At 44.7% G+C, this 20,390-nt stretch overlaps 1 protein-coding gene across 1 annotated transcript; it reads right to left on the bottom strand.

Moving 5' to 3' along the window:
• Nucleotides 1–1,398: 1,398 nt before the first annotated feature.
• LOC125551727 (uncharacterized) lies at nt 1,399–5,129 on the bottom strand. Its single transcript, XM_048715030.2, has 3 exons — nt 4,481–5,129; nt 2,132–2,387; nt 1,399–1,937 (listed from the first exon to the last, which is right to left on the bottom strand). Exons 1-3 carry the CDS (start codon nt 4,787–4,789, stop codon nt 1,573–1,575), a joined length of 930 nt encoding a protein of 309 aa, XP_048570987.1. The 5' UTR covers nt 4,790–5,129; the 3' UTR covers nt 1,399–1,572.
• Between the last annotated feature and the right edge of the window lie 15,261 nt (nt 5,130–20,390).

Consider the following 20,390-nt stretch of genomic DNA (forward strand, 5'->3'; position numbering starts at 1 on the left):
CTCGTGCGCACCCGGGAGCAACTTCCTGGTCGGTCACCCATCCTGACACTACTCCAAGCTGAGCACGCTTAACTTTGGAGTTCTGTATGAATGGGCTCCCAGAAAAGAAGGAATTCCTTATTGATATGGGTAGTCTATCATCCGTAATAAACCAGGCTATCACATACACCCCCACTCAGAGGAACCGACGTCCTCGTCGGGCCACAGGAACGTTCCCTCTTGGCACAAACGTTTGTGCTTCCAGTCCGGTACATGTGCCATGTCGGGTGCCACGAGGGGTCACAAACGTCATGAACAACCTGACCACGCACTTGTCGGCAACCATCCGTGTAACCGCGAGGGTCGGCTCTGATACCAACTTGTAACGCCCCAGACACAGCCGCCGGTGGTCGTTACTCCTGGCGGGATCTAGACTGGCCTCACAGATCAATACTAGTCTTTTCTGCGCACTTTGTCCTCACTCGTGCGCACCCGGGAGTAACTTCCTGGTCGGTCACCCATCCTGACACTACTTCAAGCTGAGCATACTTAACTTTGGAGTTCTGTCCGAATGGGCTCCCAGAAAAGAAGGAATTCCTTATTGATATGAGTAGTCTATCATCCCTAATAAGTCAGACTATCACACACACTCGCATAACTTTGTTCAGTTTGGTACTCGACAATTATGTGTCTATTGCAATTTTATTATGACTTTGTTGAAAATCTTAGCAAGTACGTAACTACCACGGTCTTTTTTTGGGTCGTTTCAATGTCTTGGTTTTTTTAGGTGGAGGGGGAGGGGTAGAAGACTAAATTAAATTATGTTAAAAAAACACTGACTATTTTAGACCCCAAAATATATGACGTGAGTACACCAACTAAGATTTCATGTGCGCATTTTAAGTACATATAAATATATTCATTAAATACTTAACTTTAGGTGAGAGGGAAATAAGGGCGAGCTATGGGCTATGCCAAGTGGCAGCCGGTGGTTGGGCAAGGCGAGAAAAGGTTTTATTTTTAAGATGGAGGTGATGTTCCTTTTTCCGCTGCATGTGCAAGTAGATTTAGGCCCATTTGCTTGACTTGACAACATGCATTTGTTTGGCTCATGTAATCTTCAACAATTCTTTGTTTGATTAGTTGCAGGTAGACAAGAAAGAAACGCACAAGACCGCCTCAAGAGGTATGCCATCGCATTAGCTCCCCAACCACAGTTCTAATAAAGCTAGCTATCAAGGCCTTTCCAACAACAAAAAAACACTGGATGAATTGTACAGAAGAAGAAAATCAATAGAAATAACTCAACCCGACTCACAATATTAGAGTGTAGCGGATTCCGTTAAAGAAAAATCAAAACAACAAGCAAAATCAAAGCAAATCAGCAAACCAACGCAAGCAACCACAAAAGAAAACATGTAGTACTAAATATCCACATTTACCATGTATTCAAAAGGGTTTATGTGATGAACAATTCAGAGCTCAGTACACCACAAGTCCATCTATAGAGAATTCCAAGATGCGCACCAGACGGTGGCCTCCTCCTAGTCGAGGCACACAGTATCTAAGGAATTGCATAATCTGAGGAGTAATTCACCGCAGGGGCTGCTGATTATAGTGGTTCTTGTCTTTCTTCTTCGCTGCCTCAAGCTTTGCTCTCCTAGCGGCCGCCTCAGATGCTGCAATCTTTGCTGCTGCGTCCATCTCTTTGCTCGACTTCTTTTTCTTCATTGATGCTACCTTCTTTATGCGCTCCTTGACATCCACTGAAGCAACATCTTCATCAGGTTCCACACTAGCAGCACCGTCGACCACATTGTTCTGATCCAGTGTTTCTTCTGCCTCCTTTGAGGACTTGTCTTTCTTAGCTTTCTTCTTCTTGGAGGTCTTACTCTCCAGAGGAGCGGATGCATCTTCCTTTTTCCCTCCATCAGCAGCCTGACACATACCATTCTTGTCTGCAAAATATGCTCAACACATGAACACAATGCTTAAACTTTCAAAAATAACCATCTTCAGGCCTTCCAAAATTAGTCACAAAATGTTAACAGCACAGCAATTACCAATATAAAAACATATATCTAGGTATGCTCAGTTTTCACAAAATGTTTCTTCTGGGATAATTTAATGGCAAGAAGATATTCTAACTTACCATTTGTTTCATCTTGAGTAGCATTACTTGATTCATGTGAGATTCCCAACTCAGCCAATACAGCATCAAGCTCTTCCAACTCCTTTTTCTTTAGCTCCTTCTTGGAGAGCTGTCTTTCTGTATCTTTAGGAGGTACTAGTGGAGCTACAGCTTTCTGAACTGCCGGCTCAGAGAGGACAGCATCTCCTGCTTCATGTTCATCCTCAGCAGAAGCATCAACCTCATCATCAAGGCTATCATCTTCACTCTCAATTTCCTGCAGTGCATTTGGCATATGGAGAGTTAACCCTTATACTACAAAATGTAAAGGGCACATACTATACTGTGCTTTAAGTAGTAGATGTTTTGTGTGATCCCATTCAATTTGACCTGAAATCTAAAGTTTTCTCGAATGTAGGAGCAGCACCCCCAATTTCATTCATCATAAAACCTAGAATCTAAAGCTAACACCGCAAGATATGGAGAAAGCTAAATAAAACAGATCAGTTGAAGTACATTTTCTGTTTTCAAGTAGTAGGAATTGCTCACAGATAACACACGTGACCTCGAATTCAGGTTTTCCAGAGGTACAACCCAGTAAAGTCACTTCTTCTGATACTCGGAATATTCTAGAAGTCAACATAACATCTTATACAACAAAAATCCAGTTGTGTAGAACTCAACAGAATTAAAACATAATTAAAGATGCAGGATGCAGTTCACAGCACAAGTCAACATCGAGTACAAGTGGTCCCATGTCACAATTGAGTCAGGCAGAGCAGGGAATTTGCCAAGCCCCAGGCTGGGTACTGGACCGTTGTGGGCTACGATGAAACATATCCTTGATTATACCCAAGATAAAAAGAAAAAAATGCACTGGGCATAAATTCCTAGATTTGCCTCTGCCCAGTGCATATCTCGCGGAAGCACACTAAGCTTAAGGTCAGGCATTCTGCTGACACCTAACACCTAGGCACAAGCTTAAGCACTTTCTTTTTATCATTGGTTGGACCCAAAACCAGAAGGAAATGCTAAAGGAAATAAAAATAACGCCCTGGCTGATGGCATTGTTTCACACCCATGAGTGATAGTCTCTTACAGGAAAAAAAAATTCCACCCTGTTTCCTTTGATTCAACGGAAGGCAGAACACCAGCTAGATTTCTGGAGTAAATAAAATGAGAATAAATAAGACCAAATCTGGAAAGAAAATAAATGTATCAGTTTGAGCTAGAACCCTAGAATAACTATGGCCAGACATTTCTTATCAATCAAAATACACACCTGCCCAAAAACGCTTCCATGGCACATACCCAAACAGGCAAGTGGTAGTAATGCCACCATCCAAATATATATATGTAGATTCCAACTGATTACACAAAGGGCTCTGACATCAGTATTGTTTTGATATGGGCCGTTAGTAGGTCACTGAAGCAGTGATCTAAAACATCTTATAAAAGTTTAGAGAGGGACTAGTTTTTTCCCACTTAATTATTTGCATTATAGTTTGTCTGCTTCCATACCAAGAGTATGCTGAAGGCATACACCGAATGTAGGCAGGTGATTCCGTGCTAATTATGCCAGGTAAATCCTCACACATCCAAATCTATCTTTAACTCAACCTGATTGCCCAAAGACTATTAGTCTAACATAAATATTCTTCAAGATGTGCCACTAGTAAGTTGTAATCAGTTATCTTATTGTAATCAGGACATATTTTTTCACTTAATAATTTGCATTATTTTTCTTCCCAATTACATACAGGCACAAATTAGCTTGCGTCACAAAGCTATAACCAGATTAATTTCTACAGACTGGGTCAGCAAGAACTATACTATCGGTGCCACCAATATCAAGTACGCCATAAATAAACTAATTTTAGTTACATATCGCCATATCCTCACATCAAATACCCGTGCAACAACGTTACCTAAATTGACTACTTCGTGAATAGCAAATTTGAGCCTTCATAAATAGAGCATGCCAACGATCTCAAAACATTCCGGTAATGGGAAAAATGGACAAATCACATTTTCATGCAACAATAAATTGCCCATAGCAGTCAACCGTCCATGTGCTACCCGTGAATGCAGTGCGTGACACCGTAGAGCTAATCGATGCCCTGAAGACGACAGACAAAAATTGGCTCATGCTGGGAATTTCTATCCTGAAGTCCCCAATACCACTTGTTCCCACGGCATTACATCATGCCATGTATCACAAATAAACCGGCACACGAGGAGAGCCTTGCAATGGTGAGGTGTCGCTGAATCGTTGTAGTCCAGAGACAGCACATATGCAAACAACTAAACATGCATGTAAAGAATATAAAGAAGGGGACGCAAGCGAGCAGTGGGAGAAGCGAGGTGGACCTGTTCAATGTCGTCCTCATGGCCGGCATCAGCGTCGCCCCCCTGGGACTCCCGGACGGGGCACAGCGGCGCGGTGGTGGCGAAGTAGTCATCATCGTCATCGTCCTCAACGTCGGCCCAGGACTTGGCCGTGAGCGGCGCGGGCGCCCAGAACACCTCTGGCTTTTCCACCAACGGCGCCTGCTTCTTCTCGGCCGCCGCCGGCTTCTTCTTCTTCTTCTTGAGCGTCTCGAGCGCCGCGAACACGTTGCCGCTGCCGATCCTCAGCTCCTCGGCGCCAGACCCTTTCCTGTTGCCTCCCCCGGCCATCTCTCCGTCACCCGCAACAACAACCACAACCGAAGAGGAAAAGGCTACCTGGGGCTCTCGGGACTCCCCGATCTGCGGCAAGGCGCGGGCGGGGCACGCACTCGCGCTTGCTTGCTTCGGATCGGGGAGAATCGGGCGCGAGGAACCAAGGAGACACGCCGACGGGCAGAGCTTCCGCGGGGTTGCTTGTTGGAGGCCGGATAGGAATTTGCGCTATTTGGTTTCGTCCTCTGTTGGGTTAGCAGTGGAGAAGACGAAGACGACGGCGGCGGCGGCGGCGTGCGTGCTACTCTACGCCTCTCGCTGCGTTTCGCTTTCGCCACGGCAGATGGTAGTACAACTCGGATCGTACTTATCTGGAGTTGAACGGGAACCTTGGTCTTGCAGCCGACACGTGCCCTTCCTTCGGGCACGGTCTCTATCCAACATCGAAAGGCTAGGGTAGGGTGGAGATCTGAGCCTCTGAGGGGTGATCAGACTGCCGAGAGATACTCCCTCCATTCCACATTCCACAATGTAATGCTTTCTTTATCCACGTGTTTTAATTTTGATCATAAATTTAACAACTAAAATCAATTGCGACGGGAGCAAAAATTATATCAGTGAATTCTTATTCGAAAGAAGTTTTCAATTATGTAATTTTTTCTCCCGCCGCAGTTGGTCTCGTTGGTTAAATTTATAATCAAAGTTAGACCTCGGAAAACGCGGGCGCACTATATTTTGGAATGGAGGAAATATTAAGTTCACCACGAGGCATCAACCTGTTAGAATGTCTACACTCAGTTATTTCTTCCAGTCTGTTCGGATCCCCTCCCCTCCTTCAAATTCTTGACTCCGCTCCCTGCTCCTGAATTGTTGGCTCCACGTGCAAAATCGAGAGTTAGATAACATGTTCGGCTACCAACTCCACTTCATATGGTCAGGGGAGGGGGTTGATATCCGTGAGAGAGGACATTTTGGTGAGCCAACCAGTAAATTGCGGTGTCGCACACGGAGCTCGGTTTTTGCCACTCCACCAGATTGTACTACGGCCGGCTCCGCTCCACTTTTCTAACTCCATGAAGGTGTGGCGTTCGGCGTCACTCTGGCCACTCTAGGAGAGGAGTTGCAGAGTTGATGAGATCCGAACAGACTCTTCCTCTTATCTTTAATGAGTAGTTCTTTCAAAAAATATGATGAGGTATATTGTGCTAAGAGATCATTTCTAAATAAGAGAATACAAGGCGTTTCTTATTATTTCTCTCTTCTCTACGTCAACGTTTATCCTACGTGACATTTCTAATATAGTATCATCGTACATGCTTTAAGATATTTGAAGCCTAAATCACGCAAACATCATAAAAACGGAATGTTTTTATATGTTTAATGCTCACCAATGCATCCAGACACGAACATGAATCTCAAAGCGATGACAGCATGGCAATGCTTGTTCACTCTCATGCATCATTTCAAGTGAAGGGCACACACGTTCGCTCTCAAACACCCTCTCAGCCATATTTGTAGCATGAGACTCTCCTATGATCTAGCATGGCAATTCTTGAATATGTGGGAAACATGAAAGCAATCTAGGAGCACTCGGCGACGCAACACGCTAAAATCATATGCGCTCTCGTGCTCACTTGGGATGTGTGCACCTTTTGACGAAATGATTTCTTATTTGTGAATACCTGACCGATGCGTACACCCAAACAGTTCGTACATGTCCATACAATATATGGCAGCGCGGTGGGTCTATAGTGTTGTAAAGTTTCCAAAATAAAGACTACAGGAACGACTTTTCACTAGTAGAAAAAGGGTCAAATGTGAAGCACATTAGTGTCGGTTTGAATTTGAGCCGGCACTAATGTGTCCATTAGTGCCGGTTCCAATGGCTAGCCGGGCCGCTCTCATTAGTACCGGTTCGTGGCGAACCTTTAGCACCGGTTCGTGCCACGAACCGGTACTTAAGAGAGTGGTGGCAGGATGTTGTCAGTCTAGGGCCCCTCCAGCACCTTTAGTACCGGTTGGTGGCACGAACCGATACTAAAGGTCGTCCTACATAAAGCCTTCGTCCACCCGAGTGAGCTCTGTTCTTTCCCTTTCCCCTCTCCTCTCTGCTCTTCCCCTCTTCCTCTCGAGCTCATCACATATTTTGTCCAAAATTTGTCAAGATTTGAAGGGCCCCATCCATTCAAATGATCACAAAGGTTAGCAACTTTGTCCTTTCATTTCTCATTGCTAGATTAGCCCTTGCAATGCTTTATATAGTGATTAATTTGTGAGTTTAGTAATTTGGGAGGAATTATATGTGCCAATATTTGATTTATATGCAATTTGAGGTAAAAAAATAACACTTAGTTTGCATATGTAGGTGTGGTTTACTTAGTGCCTTCTAAATCTCCGTCGTAACCACCGTCGATCGCCCGCACCGTCCCGTCGCCGGCACCACCTTGCGGTGAGCCTCTTGTTCATAAATGTTTTATATAAAAAATTGATGTTTGTGTGATTTAAATATATAGTTACTCGTATAATTATGTTACCCGTACGTTGTTTGTTATACATAGTGCCATGGTTTTGATATCCGTCCCCGTCGGCCCTCATCCTTGTTATGATTCAGATGTGGTATATTCTCTTTTAAAACTATTTGTTGCATTTCGTGTTTATGATAAATTATGCCCATCAAGTTGGTATAGATATTTGTATGTAGGAGGTATGTGAACTGGAAATTCCAACCGACCCTATTGTCGAGAGGTTAAATTTAGTTGAAAGAGAAAACAAAGATTTGAAAGAAATATTGAAAAGAATTGAGGGGGAGAAGATGGAATTGGAGTTGCATGTTGCCGATGTCGTCGATGATCACAAGATCAAGATGGATAAAATGCGCTGAAGATTAGAAAGATTAGAAAATATGCCATTCATAGTGAGGCTTGGTATCATTATGTTGTTGGATCAATTGTTACCTTAGTTGCGATCTTGATCGCATTTGTTGTTGCATTTAAATTCGTTAGTTAGAGAGTTATTTGTTTGTTGCATTTAAGTGTTGTATGAACTTTATGTATGAACTTGTATTAATTTGGTCTTTTCAGTGTTGTGTAATGAAGATGAGCCGACAATGGATGTACGATGACCGATGCTCTCCCGAGTTCATTAATGGTGTGCATACTTTTCTGCTTGCGGCTGAGGCAAACAAGCGGGCGGATGGTTTTATGCCTTGTCCATGTGCTGGCTGTAAGAATGATCACAATTACTCTACGTTAAGAACCATTCATGTCCACCTGTTTGAGTCTGGTTTCATGCCCCGCTATAATGTTTGGACCAAGCACGGAGAAAGAGGGGTTATGATGGAAGACAATGAAGAAGAAGAGGACGGCGACAGCTATCCTGGCCATGGGTTCCCTGAATATGATGATACAACAATGGGGGAAGAAGCCGAGCCGGCAATGCGGGAAGAAGCAAAAGAAGAGGCATCAGATGAGCCCGCTGATGATCTAGGTTGGGCCATTGCCGATGCAAAGAGAAACTGCGCAAGTGATTTGGAGAAGAAGAAGTTGCAGCGCATGTTAGAGGATCACAAGAAATTTTTGTACCCGAATTGCGAAGCTGACAAGAAAAAGTTGGGCACCACACTGGAATTGCTGCAATGGAAGGCAGAGAATGGTGTATCTGGCAAGGGATTTGGAAAGTTGCTGGTAATGATAAAGAATATGCTTCCAAAGGACAACGAATTGCCCCAGAGTACGTACGAAGCAAAGAAGGCTGTCTGCCCTCTAGGGTTAGAGGTGCAGAAGATACATGCATGCCCTAATGACTACATACTCTACCGCGGTGAGTACGAGGATTTGAACGCTTGCCCGGTATGCGATGCATTGCGCTATAAGATCAGCCGCGATGACCCTGGTGATGTCGAGGGCGAGCGCCCCAGGAAGAAGATTCCTGCCAAGGTGATGTGCTATGCTCCTATAATACCACGGTTGAAACATTTGTTCCAAAACAAAGAGCATGCCAAGGCGATGCTATGGCACAGTGAAGACCGTAAGAAAGACGAAAAGTTGAGAGTACCTACTGACGGGTCGCAGTGGAGAAAAATTGAGAGAAAGTATAGGAAGGAGTTTGCAGGTGACGCAAGGAACGTATGGTTTGGTCTAAGCGCAGATGGCATTAATCCTTTTGGGGAGCAGAGCAAAAACCATAGCACCTGGCTTGTGACTCTATATTTGTATAACCTTCCTCCTTGGTTGTGCATGAAGCAGAAGTTCATTATGATGTCAGTGCTCATCCAAGACCCTAAGCAACCCGGCAACGACATTGATGTGTACCTAAGGCCATTAGTTGAAGAACTCTTACAGCTATGGAATGGAACAGGTGTACGTGCGTGGGATGAGCACGGACAGGAAGAATTTGACCTAAAGGCGTTGCTGTTTGTGACCATCAATGATTGGCCTGCTCTCAGTAACCTTTCAGGACAGACAAACAAGGGATACCACGCATGCATGCACTGTTTGGATGATACCAACAGTATATATTTGGATAATTGTAGGAAGAATGTGTACCTGGAACATTGTCGATTTCTTCCGAGCAGGCATCCCATAAGAAAGAAAGGCAAGCATTTCAAAGGTGAGGCGGATCACCGGACGAAGCCTCGCCACCGTACTGGTGCTGATGTACATGATATGGTCAAGGATTTGAAGGTAGTCTTTGGAAAGAGTCCTGGCGGACAACCTATTTCGAAAGACGCTGACGGACGTGCACCCATGTGGAAGAAGAAATCTATATTTTGGGACCTTCCCTATTGGAAAGACCTAGAGGTCCGCTCCACAATCGACGTGATGAAGAATCTTTGCGTGACCCTGCTTGGCTTCTTGGGCATGTATGGGAAGACAAAAGATACACCTGGGGCACGGGAGGACCAGCAACGTATGCACGGAAAAGACGGCATACATCAGGGTCATGCCAGCTACGCTCTTACCAAAAAAGAGAAGGAAATCTTCTTTAAATTCCTGCTCGGTATTAAGGTACCGTCTGGCTTCTCATCGAATATAAAGGAATAATAAATATGATAGAGAAAAAGTTTCAGAACCTAAAGTCTCATGACTGCCACGTGATTATGACACAACTGCTTCCGGTTGCATTGAGGGGGCTTCTATCGAAAAATGTTCGATTAGCCATTGTGAAGCTATGTGCATTCCTCAATGAAATCTCTCAGAAGGTAATCAACCCAGTAATCATACCAAGGTAAGAGAATGATTTTGTGCAATGTCTTGTCAGTTTCGAGTTGGTGTTCCCAACATCCTTCTTCAACATCATGACGCACATCCTAGTTCACCTATGCGAAGAGATTAACGTTTTGGGTCCTATATTTCTACACAATATGTTCCCCTTTGAGAGGTTCATGGGAGTCTTAAAGAAATATGTTCATAACTGTGCTAGGCCAGAAGGAAGCATCTCCAAGGGCCATGAAAATGAGGAGGTCATTGAGTTTTTTATTGACTTTATTCCTGACCTTAAGCTGATTGATGTTCCTGAATCGCGGCATAAGGGCAGACTGGATGGAAAAGGCACGCTAGGAGGGGATCAAATGATATGTATGGACGAACATTCTCTCACCGAAGCACACTACACAGTTCTACAGAATTCCGCCTTGGTGGCTCAGTATATGGATGAACATAAGAATTTTCTACGCTCCAAACACCCGGAGCGGTCTGATGACTGGATTACACGTGAACAAACGAGGACTTTCGCCGGCTGGTTCCACACACGTACCATGCATGACGCCTCCATTGAAGATGACCTGTACTCGCTGTCCCAGTTACCATCTTCGAATATAATGACATTCAAAGGGTACGAGATAAATGGGAATACATTTTAAACGATCGCCCAAGATAAGAAGAGCATCAACCAAAACAGTGGTGTCCGCTTTGATGCAGCAACCAAGACATGAAATGAAACATATTATGGTTCAGGACATATGGGAACTTGACTATGGACGTGGTTTGAAGGTCCCTTTGTTTCGGTGCAAATGGGTCAATATGCAACGAGGCAGGGTAACGGAAGACCCGCAGTATGGAATGACAATAGTGGATCTCAACAATCTTGCGTATGCAGATGAACCATTCATCCTAGCCAATGATGTGGCACAGATTTTCTATGTGAAGGACATGTCTACCAAGCCAAGAAAAAGAAAAGATAAGCAAGCGAATGCATCATACGATGAGCCAAAGCGTCACATAGTTCTTTCTAGGAAGAGAAACATCGTGGGAGTGGATGACAAGACAGACATGTCAGAAGATTATGAAAAGTTTGATGCAATTGCTCCATTCACAGTGAATATTGATCCAAGCATCCAGTTAAATGATGAAGATTTTCCATGGTTATGGTGCAAAGGGACACACGCGAAGAAAAAGTTTCACACCCAAAGATCTAGGATGTGATCGGCTTCACTATCATCACTTTCTTCTGTGTTTCATACCTAGGAGGGAATCTCTGTAATAGTTAGGGTAGTTATGTGTTTCGGCATTTGAAACGCAAAGAAATTTTATGTGCAAACAAATTCTTTCATGCATTTACTGATTTTTTCAGCTAAATGACCCTGAAATTGAAAAGCACTTCAAATGAACTCAGAAAAGATTGAACGTTGGCATGGTATCATAATTTCACCCACATAGCATGTGCAAACAAGTAGAGAGGGTTACCACAAAAACTGGATGCACTTCGTGTACAAACTGGACAATCTCTTTCGAAGTATCAGGGTTTCGGACGAAAACTCATCTGTTACAAAGGCATTTCATTTTTTAAATAACCTACGCATTACCATATTGAATATAATGATAAAACACACTAATATTAAACATAAGAAAAAAATCACTGAAAAATCTATTTTCAAAGTTAAGTTATTAACAAACTAGTGATTCACACAAATTTCAAATAATTCAAAATTTAAACTATTCAAATTTGAAAACTACCGGCACTAACAGAAAGTTTGTATTTTTTTGTATCTAAAGCAAAAATAGTCACAAAGAAACTCTAAATACAGCAAAAAACAACTCAAAAATAAATAAAACAAAAATAAATAAAGCAAAAAAAATCCCGCCTAGTGCGCCACAGCGGCCTGCATACGACTAGAAACCCAACGTGTTGTTGGGCCAGGATGCACGCGCGCAAAGGCCCCAGTAGGCCCACAGGGCAGCACAGAACAGGTAGGCCCGGTAGGCCTACTTTGGAGAGGAGCTCGAGAGAGCTACCGCACTGGGGCTTATAAACTAGTGTGGACGCCCCTCGACTAGCGAGGTGGGACTAAACTTGCCACACCGCACCTGCGCCAGCGCACCCCCTTTAGTACCGGGTCATGGCTCCAACCGATACTAAGGGGGGGGTCTTTAGTACCGGTTGTAGCTACCACCCGATACTAAAGGGGGTGCACTTCCCGCCGCTTCGCCTGGCCAAAACAGACCTTTAGTACCGGTTGGTGGCTCCAACCGGTACTAAAGGGGGGTTCTATATAAGAAAACACTTCAAAAAAACCAGTTTCTCATCTCTTCCTTTGCTTCTTCTCCTCTTCCCCATCGTCACCGCCCCTCGTCGCCGCCCCCGTCGCCGTCCGTCGCCGTCGCCGCCGCCCCGGCCATCCCAGTCCCTGTTGTCCCCGTCGCCGTGCCGCGCCCCGCCCCGTCGTCCCCGTCCCCGTCGTCGCCGCCCCGTCCCCACCCCGTCGTCATCGGCCCCCCGTCGCCTCGCCTCACCAGTGAGCTCCTGCCCCGGCCGCCATGTCCACACACACACACATTGTTTTTTAGTTTTTTAGTTATAAATTTTAGTTATAGAAACTTTTCTGTTTTTTAGTTATAGAAATATTAGAAATGTTAGTTATATAGAAATGTTATAAATTTTTCTGTTTTTTAGTTATAGAAATATTTATAGAAATGTTAGCAATTTTTCTGTTTTTTAGTTATAGAAATATTAGAAATGTTAGTTATATAGAAATGTTAGAAATTTTAGAATTAGTTTTAGCTAGATGAATTAGATTAATGTCAAATTGTTAGATGATGATCGATGTTTTTTTTAGTTTCTTATAATTTTAGTTATAGAAAAATTTAGAATTTGCATATAGAATTTTAGTTATCACAATCCAATCATTTAACAAATGTTACTTTTTGCGGGCATATAGTATTTGTTCTCGACGATGCCCGGCCCGCATCCTCGCCATCGACCCGTTCGCGATGACGTCCAGCTAACCCATGTCCGGGACTGGGCTCCGCCGGGCTGGCACTGGGAGGTGCTACCTGCAGGGGCGCGCCACTTGGTGAGGAACCCGGCCTCAGGTCCCGTGGTCGACCCTGATCTCCTTTGCTGGCGTTCGCGTGGGCCACATTCGATGCAGAGGTAGCCAGCCCTGCCGGAGGTGGTGTGTCGCCGTGTCAGGGAGGAGGGCGAGCACGTCCATCGCTACATGGCTGCTATGGACGTCAGGTTCTCCAATACCTGGCAGGTTCTTTGGGCAGATGACCGGAGATATGATCCTATGATGGTTCCTTCTCTTTGGGTGTCCACCGCCCGCGCCCCAGGAACCGAGAGTGGCCTAGATTCTTCTGTAGTATTCGATCTTTATTAGCTACCTAGCCAGTGATGTATTCGATATATAATATTCGAGATGATGTATTCGAGATTATATATATTATTAGAGACGATGTACTTGAGATTATATATTATTCGAGACGATGTATTCGAGATTATATATTATTCGAGACGATGTATTCGAGATTATATATTATTCGAGACGATACATATTATGTACTATATGATTCAGTTTTTCCTTATTGATTGCATCCATGCATTGTAATTTGAATACTAAATTGTTTTATATTTCTTCTGGATTAGTTAAATAAAAGCTATGGCGGACAATACCGGCAGAGAGGGAGAAGAGGCCCTGTTCGAGATCATACGCAGCCCTCGCAGGCCAGATGATCTGAATGAAGCAGATGACGGCTCCCAATATCTGAACAATACCAGTGAGGGTGATGATAAGATATTCGATCTCGACGACCGAGCTGATGAAGTCATGAACTATGATTATGATTATGATGACACAAACAATGTTTATGATGATGCAGACAATGTTGATCTTGAAATAACAAAGACTACCGGCGAGGTATATTTATATAAGCAGGCATCTGGTGATCATCTCATGTTTTTTTGATTTGAAGATATATTAACGAATCAATCTTTCTTCTTTCAGCCATCCAGATCGAGCAAATCTGCTTCTACAGACAGCAGGACAAAGCGAGGCCCGGGCAAAAAGTTGAAGGAGGGTGTAAAGTACAACATCGATTCCATCAAAGTTAATGGCGAACCCCTCATGCCTAAGAACATTGCGAACAAGTTCGTTCGTCAGTGCCGAGTTCTTGTGAAGGACCAACTCCCGATCTCCATTCAAGAATGGAAAGAGCCAAAAACTAAATGTCTAGATGTTACTTGGGTAGACGACAGAGCAAAAGAAAAGATTTGGGAATCTCTGATGGAACATTTCACCCTATAAGATCATTTCACTAATGCAGATGTGTAGAAAGTCAAGGACGCTGCTCTTAGGAAGATGGCAATTGCATTCAACACCCACGAGAAAACTGTATGGGCCAACTACGTCGCTGCAAAAATGAAGACTCCAGAATTCAAGGGAACACTGGAGAAGCAAAGAGAACACTGGCCCGCTTTCGTGAAATTCAAGGAATCAGGATTATCTAAGGAACGGTCGAGAAAAACAAGGCCAATGCCGCAAAAAAGACGTAGTTCCATAGGCTGGGGCCAGGTGGCTACGCGGTGGCAATGCCTAAGTGGGATAAGTCTGAGCAAGAAATGGTGGATGCAGGGGTCACTCCAGTTACTAGGAGCTGGCCCTCCAGGTGCAGAACTTGGTTCTATGCGCATGGGGGGGGGGGGTTGGACCCGAAGACATGCATGGTTTCAAAGAAGGCAAGTCTAAAAGGATCCGAACAAAAGTTACTTGACGCAATAGAAGATGCTCGAAAGGGGCTGTTCACGCCCAACAGAGAGAACGACGAGCTTACGCGCGCCCTGGGAAATCCTGAACACCCGGGAAGAACACGAGGCAAGGGCGTTATTCCCTGGTATGAGGGATTTTTGGAATGGAACGACGACTAAAGGTGTCATGCAAGAAAGAAGATGGAGGAGGAGAAGAAAAGGAAGCTGGAGGAGGAGCGGAGGAAGCAGGAAGCAGAACTCCTTCATGGCCTAGAAGCAAGGCACGCAGACTTGGCACTCAAATTCCAGCGGCAGCAGCAGCAGATTGACTCACTTAGCCAGGAAAGGGGGTCTCAGCAGCGGCAGCAGCTAGCGGATGATCCATCATTGGATAGCACCGTCACATCCATGACGAGAAGCAGCGTTGGTTCCGCCCCCGGGCGACGCACTGCTGGATACATACCCTATGGATGGCATCATAGAGAACACTAACTGTGAGCTACATTTCAAAATGAAGAACATATCCATGAAGGTGGCGGACGTCGTTGCTTTTACAAATCCCCCCGAAGCAACCTTCCATTGCAACCCGATTCCAGCGGGCTATGCTTGTGTGTTGGTTGATGAGGTGGTGGACCAATATTCGGGGCCAGAGCTTGACATTCCCGGAGGTGACGATGAGCACACACTGGGAGAGGCCATATATCGTATCATCCTATGGAGAAAGGATTGCATCATCTTTCGAAGGCCACTGACACCGCGTCAGCCGACTCCTCCTCGAAGTCCGCCACCGAGTCAGAAGACTCCCGCTCCTCCAAGTCCATGAACGCGTGAGCCGACTCCTCCTCGAAGTCCGCCACCGTGTCAGCAGACTCCCGCTCCTCCAAGTCCACGAACATGTGAGCCGACTCCTCCTCGAAGTCCGCCACCGTGTCAGCGGACTCCTGCTCCTCCAAGTCCACCAATGCGTGAGCATACTCCTGCTCCAACTCAGCCACGTCAGCCGTCTCCGCCGCCTCAGCAATCGCAAAGAGAGCCGCCGCAGCTATGGTGCGTAGCGCTACGAGTCGAGGTAGTACAGGAGGTACAGGCGGAGGCAAGCGATATAAATATGGTCCAAACCTCAGTCATCTTCCTTAGAGGCCTTACGACATGACCGAGGAGCAAAACACATCCATAGTGCAGGCCCAAGTGGACGCCCATTTTGGACCAAAACCGGCACCGCCGCCAAGGGAGAAAGTGCCTAAGGAAAAGATTGACCACTTCATTCGTATGGCTAGACCACCAGCTCCCAAGCCTGTTGACTCAGACTATGAGTGCCAAATCAGGAAGGCACATCGAGCACGACTACAGAAGGAGTCAAGCTCGAGCTCGAGCCAAGCAGCTGGCAAGAAATGCGGGAAAACTGTTCCCCAGTTGGGAGAACAGGCGGCGCAGTCGATGCCCCTGCTTGTTGTGCCAACAACACATGAGAGTACCGCCACCCTATATAGATGTGGGCAAACCGTTCCCCAACTGGGCAATAGGTAATAACCGAGGAGCATATAATGCACGCTCAAATCCTCAAAATCATTGTTGGACAACTCCTCGAGATCGAGCCCATGTCTCCGCTTAGAGAGGAGGAAATGAAACGGAAATATGTCTGTGGCGAACCTTTGGTCGAGCCCAACGAGGTCAAGAACCTCCCAACGAGAATGTATGAATTGCATGATTGGTACATGAAAATTACCAAGAGTTCCAATCGAGAGTCCCTCATGGTGAAGGTCGAGGAAGAGCATTACTTCCATAAGCTAGCTCTGTGCGTTGAGTATTTAGAACTATTTCAGTTATTCAATCAAGATGCACTCGACAAATCTCCTGTCAGTTTCTATTGTCTGTAAGTGATTTCTTTTTGTAATTTAAGTCTCAAGCTATATTTAGTGCTCATTGATCGATCATTACCTGTAATTATCCTCACTATATTCTTTTTGTGGTATTATGCAGGATGAAGATGTATGAAATGAAAAAAGCTGGACGCTATGACATTGGGTTCATTGACCCAAATACCATTAATGAACAGACATGGACATATGATTATTGTAAACAAGATGTAGAGAATAAAATGCTAGAGTTCTTGAAGCGCCTCAATAGGAATGAAGATATACTACTTCCTTACAAATTCAAGTGAGTCACACTGTCTTGTAGTACAAATTCTGTTTTTGCTTACTAGCTAGCTAGATGTTAATAATTAAGTGTATAGGGTTTAGGGTAGTTGATTAGTGTTATGCACATGCCCACTTAATTAAGACATGCAAACGTGTGCGCATGCAGTTACCACTGGGTCTTGTTAGACATTAAAGTTGAAGAAGGATAAGTTGAAGTACTGGACTCACTACTTAAGAAATAAAGTGCCTTCACCATCGTGAAGGGGATACTCGACAGGTAATTTCAATCATCATTAACTATATCTCGGCCTATTTAGTTCGTCATTTTCTGATATCAACTATATTTAATAACCCCTTTATTAATTTTCTTTGCCGGCGGGCAGGGCTTGGGCAAAGTTCATCAAGGTGACTCCAGGAAAATGGCGAAAAAACCTGTTGTGGTATCGACCCAAGGTCAGTAATTAAGTAGTACTAACTAGCTACCATCTCTTTAATTATTGTTTCAATACCATTAAATAATTATCATGCTTGATTAATTATTATCTAATTAAATTCTATTCTCGTAAAGGCCCTGAAGCAGGTGCCGGGGACTGATGTGTGTGCATACTACGTTTTCGAGAACATTCGCATGATGGCGTCCGAAAGGAGCAAATCTCAAAGACAAGAATGGGTACGTTTGCCAAAACACTATTCACAATTTTTACACCATTATCTATATCTAGTCACACAACTAATACACATGCATATTGATCTCCTTCTTAACAGTTCAAAGAGGTGTGGGAGTAGCTCCTACCAACGGAGCACAAATGAGCACTTCAAGAGGAAATAGCGGGATTTTTGCTCGACCAGGTCATAGATCCCAAAGGAGAATACTATTACCCGCTACCGCCCCCATGAACCACTTGTCATCGTGCTCCGAAGGCACCAAGGCAACATGTAGGAGAAATTGTATATATATATATATACATGTGTATGTGTGAGTAATTAATGGTGGTTGTGAGACATTCGATGATATATATATATATATATATGTAATCTTGGGATTAGAATAGTTATTTGGATCACAGCCAACCCTATATAGGGCCCGCTGGAGGTTCCTGAGATCTGAAAATGCCACCGAACACAAAAAGAAAAGAAAAAACCCGTACCTCCCCACGCCCCCACTCCCTCCCCGATCCAGCAACCATCCCCACGCCCCCAGTCCCTCTCCGATCCAGCTACCCACCATCGCCGGCGTTGGCCCACCGCGGGATACGTCCACCGCACAGCCGCCACGCCGCCCCCACCCTGAGAACCGGCTGCCGCTTCCCTCCTCGGATCGCACCGCTGCCCCCATCACCCTCCATGGATCATGTCGCCGTCGCTTCCCTCCCCGGATCCCGCCTCCAACCGCGCCTCTGCCGGCCCCTGCAACCAACCGCGCCGCAGCCAGGCCCGCCTCCAAACACGCCGTCGTCGAGGCCCGACCTTCAACCGCGCCGCCACCGAGGCCCGACCTCCAATCGTGCTGCCGCCCCCCACACTGCCCACAATCGGCGTCGCCGACCCCGCCCTGCCACAACAGGCAAACCCTCTGCCCCAACCACTGGTGCCTGCCCGGATACATTGCCACCATGCGTCGGCAAACTCCCTGCCAACCACCGGCACCTGCCCAGATCCGTCGCCACCACTCGCCGGCCACACGCCCTCTGCCTCGCCCCAACTTCCCCTATGGCGCGAGCTTTCCTCTGCTCCAACGCGAATTTCCCTCCCGTCCGTCGCGACCTTCCTTCTATGCCGCTGCGACCTTCCCTTCCCTCCGGCTTGCCCTCCTACTTCGCCGCAGCCCCATCCCCACCCTTCCTGCCCCGAACAACTTCCTGGTGCCTACTCATTGCATCTTCCTCCATGCTATTGCTGCTCTCTTCCTCCATGTTGCTGTTTGTGTATATGGCTCAAACAAAAACGTGTTTTTTTAGATTTTACCTTGGCTGGGTGCATCCTCTCTCTTTGGTTACAGGAGAAGTTCATGTTGTCAGAAAATTGAAGTCCATGTATATGGAAGTTGATGGTTGTTGTGTGTATGCAGGGGAGCACAAAAAACTTGTGGCTGACAAATTTTCCTGTTGTGTAGCCGCAGCAATCTTTCTTGACCTCTTTTATAATCTTTTACTACCTTGTTATATCTTGTAGATTGGCGATTGAGGGTGTTTTCCTTGAGAGTGGAACCTCAGAGGTAATAACTTGCGGACAACACCTTTTTTACCAACGAGCGGACATCACCTTCAACATGGCAATATCTTCTTGCAACTTCATTTGTAAGAACCATTCTGGATTCGTAACAACATCTCTGCAAAATTTCAGGAATTCTCTCTTATTCCACAGCTCGCAAGATCACGGCCCATTTTCAACAAAGCTAAGCTCAAGAGTGCGACTGCGGTCGAAGATGCATTAGAGATTGCGAGAAGCTCTCTCTAGTCTGTCTCCTCTAGTTGTCAACACATACGACCTCTTTAGTTTGGGAATGTAGATTCTTTTGAAAAGTCAAGACTACGATGACAAAAAGTGCAGCCATAGTATCCGTTCTATGTTTGTAATTTTCTTAGATGCCCCTCGGCTGTCGACCCATAAACTTTGGTACTTGTGGCATATTATTGGTTATAACTGCGTCTGCTCTGCTTGTTTCTTCCCAGCATCTCCTTGGCTATTGTAATGTTGCCCGTTATGGTTGAAAAATGTACGCGGTCTAATGTTTGTTATGTGTTTAAAAGATAATGCAAATCTGGAGGTGTTCCTCACATATGTATGTTCTTGACATATTTGAAGGTTCATAGTAATTTTTCCTTTTCAAATGTCAAAAGTTCGCTTGTGAAAAAAGGTTCCTTAACCTCGTTTACAGGAGAAGGTACACGTAAAACATGAGATCCAATTTTTAACTACTATTGTTTGTGTCTGAAAGAACAAGTGCACGCAAGTTCAAATATTGGCCCTATCTTGAAAAACACAAGATCCAATTTTTAACTACAATTGTTTGTGTCTGAAAGAACAAGTGCACGCAAGTTCAAATAGTGGCCTTATCTTGAATATTTTGCTTGTGAATCACCATGCCTAGTGGCATGTCTGTATGTGCTTGTACTACTTGGTTTTTTACGTTTCTATAAATAAATCCAAGAAGTCCAAATTAAAATACAGAGTAGTTCAATTTTAATAAAAATAACAAATTTTCCTGCTTCTAATAATAAAACCAAGAAAATTGCAATAAAGGAACATTTTTTTGTATAACTAGGACTTTTCCCGTTACTAATGAATAACACCAAGAATTCATAATTCAAATTTGAAGTTGATGTTTATAAGATCTCATATTCTCCCCGATACTAAAGATTTAAACCAAGAAGTTCAATTTTAAAAAATAGAGTGGTTCAATGCATATAAAAAACTCAGTTTTTTCTTGTTACTGAAGAATAAAACCGAGAAGTTCAATTTTTAAAAAGTGGAGCAGTTTGATATTTATTTCAAAACTCAGTTTTTCCGGT

The sequence above is a fragment of the Triticum urartu genome, chromosome 1A (genome assembly GCF_056163025.1).
Source record: "Triticum urartu cultivar PI428250 chromosome 1A, HENAU_Tu73, whole genome shotgun sequence".
NCBI classification, from domain to species: domain Eukaryota; kingdom Viridiplantae; phylum Streptophyta; class Magnoliopsida; order Poales; family Poaceae; genus Triticum; species Triticum urartu.

What these genes read in the sequence shown, in the direction of transcription:
- LOC125551727 (XM_048715030.2), bottom strand. Translation starts at nt 4,789, where the DNA reads ATGGCCGGGGGAGGCAACAGGAAAGGGTCTGGCGCCGAGGAGCTGAGG. An exon ending in ATGAGGACGACATTGAACAG is followed by an intron (nt 2,388 to 4,480) that starts GTCCACCTCGCT and finishes AATGCACTGCAG; the next exon opens with GAAATTGAGAGTGAAGATGA. An exon ending in TACTCAAGATGAAACAAATG is followed by an intron (nt 1,938 to 2,131) that starts GTAAGTTAGAAT and finishes CATATTTTGCAG; the next exon opens with ACAAGAATGGTATGTGTCAG.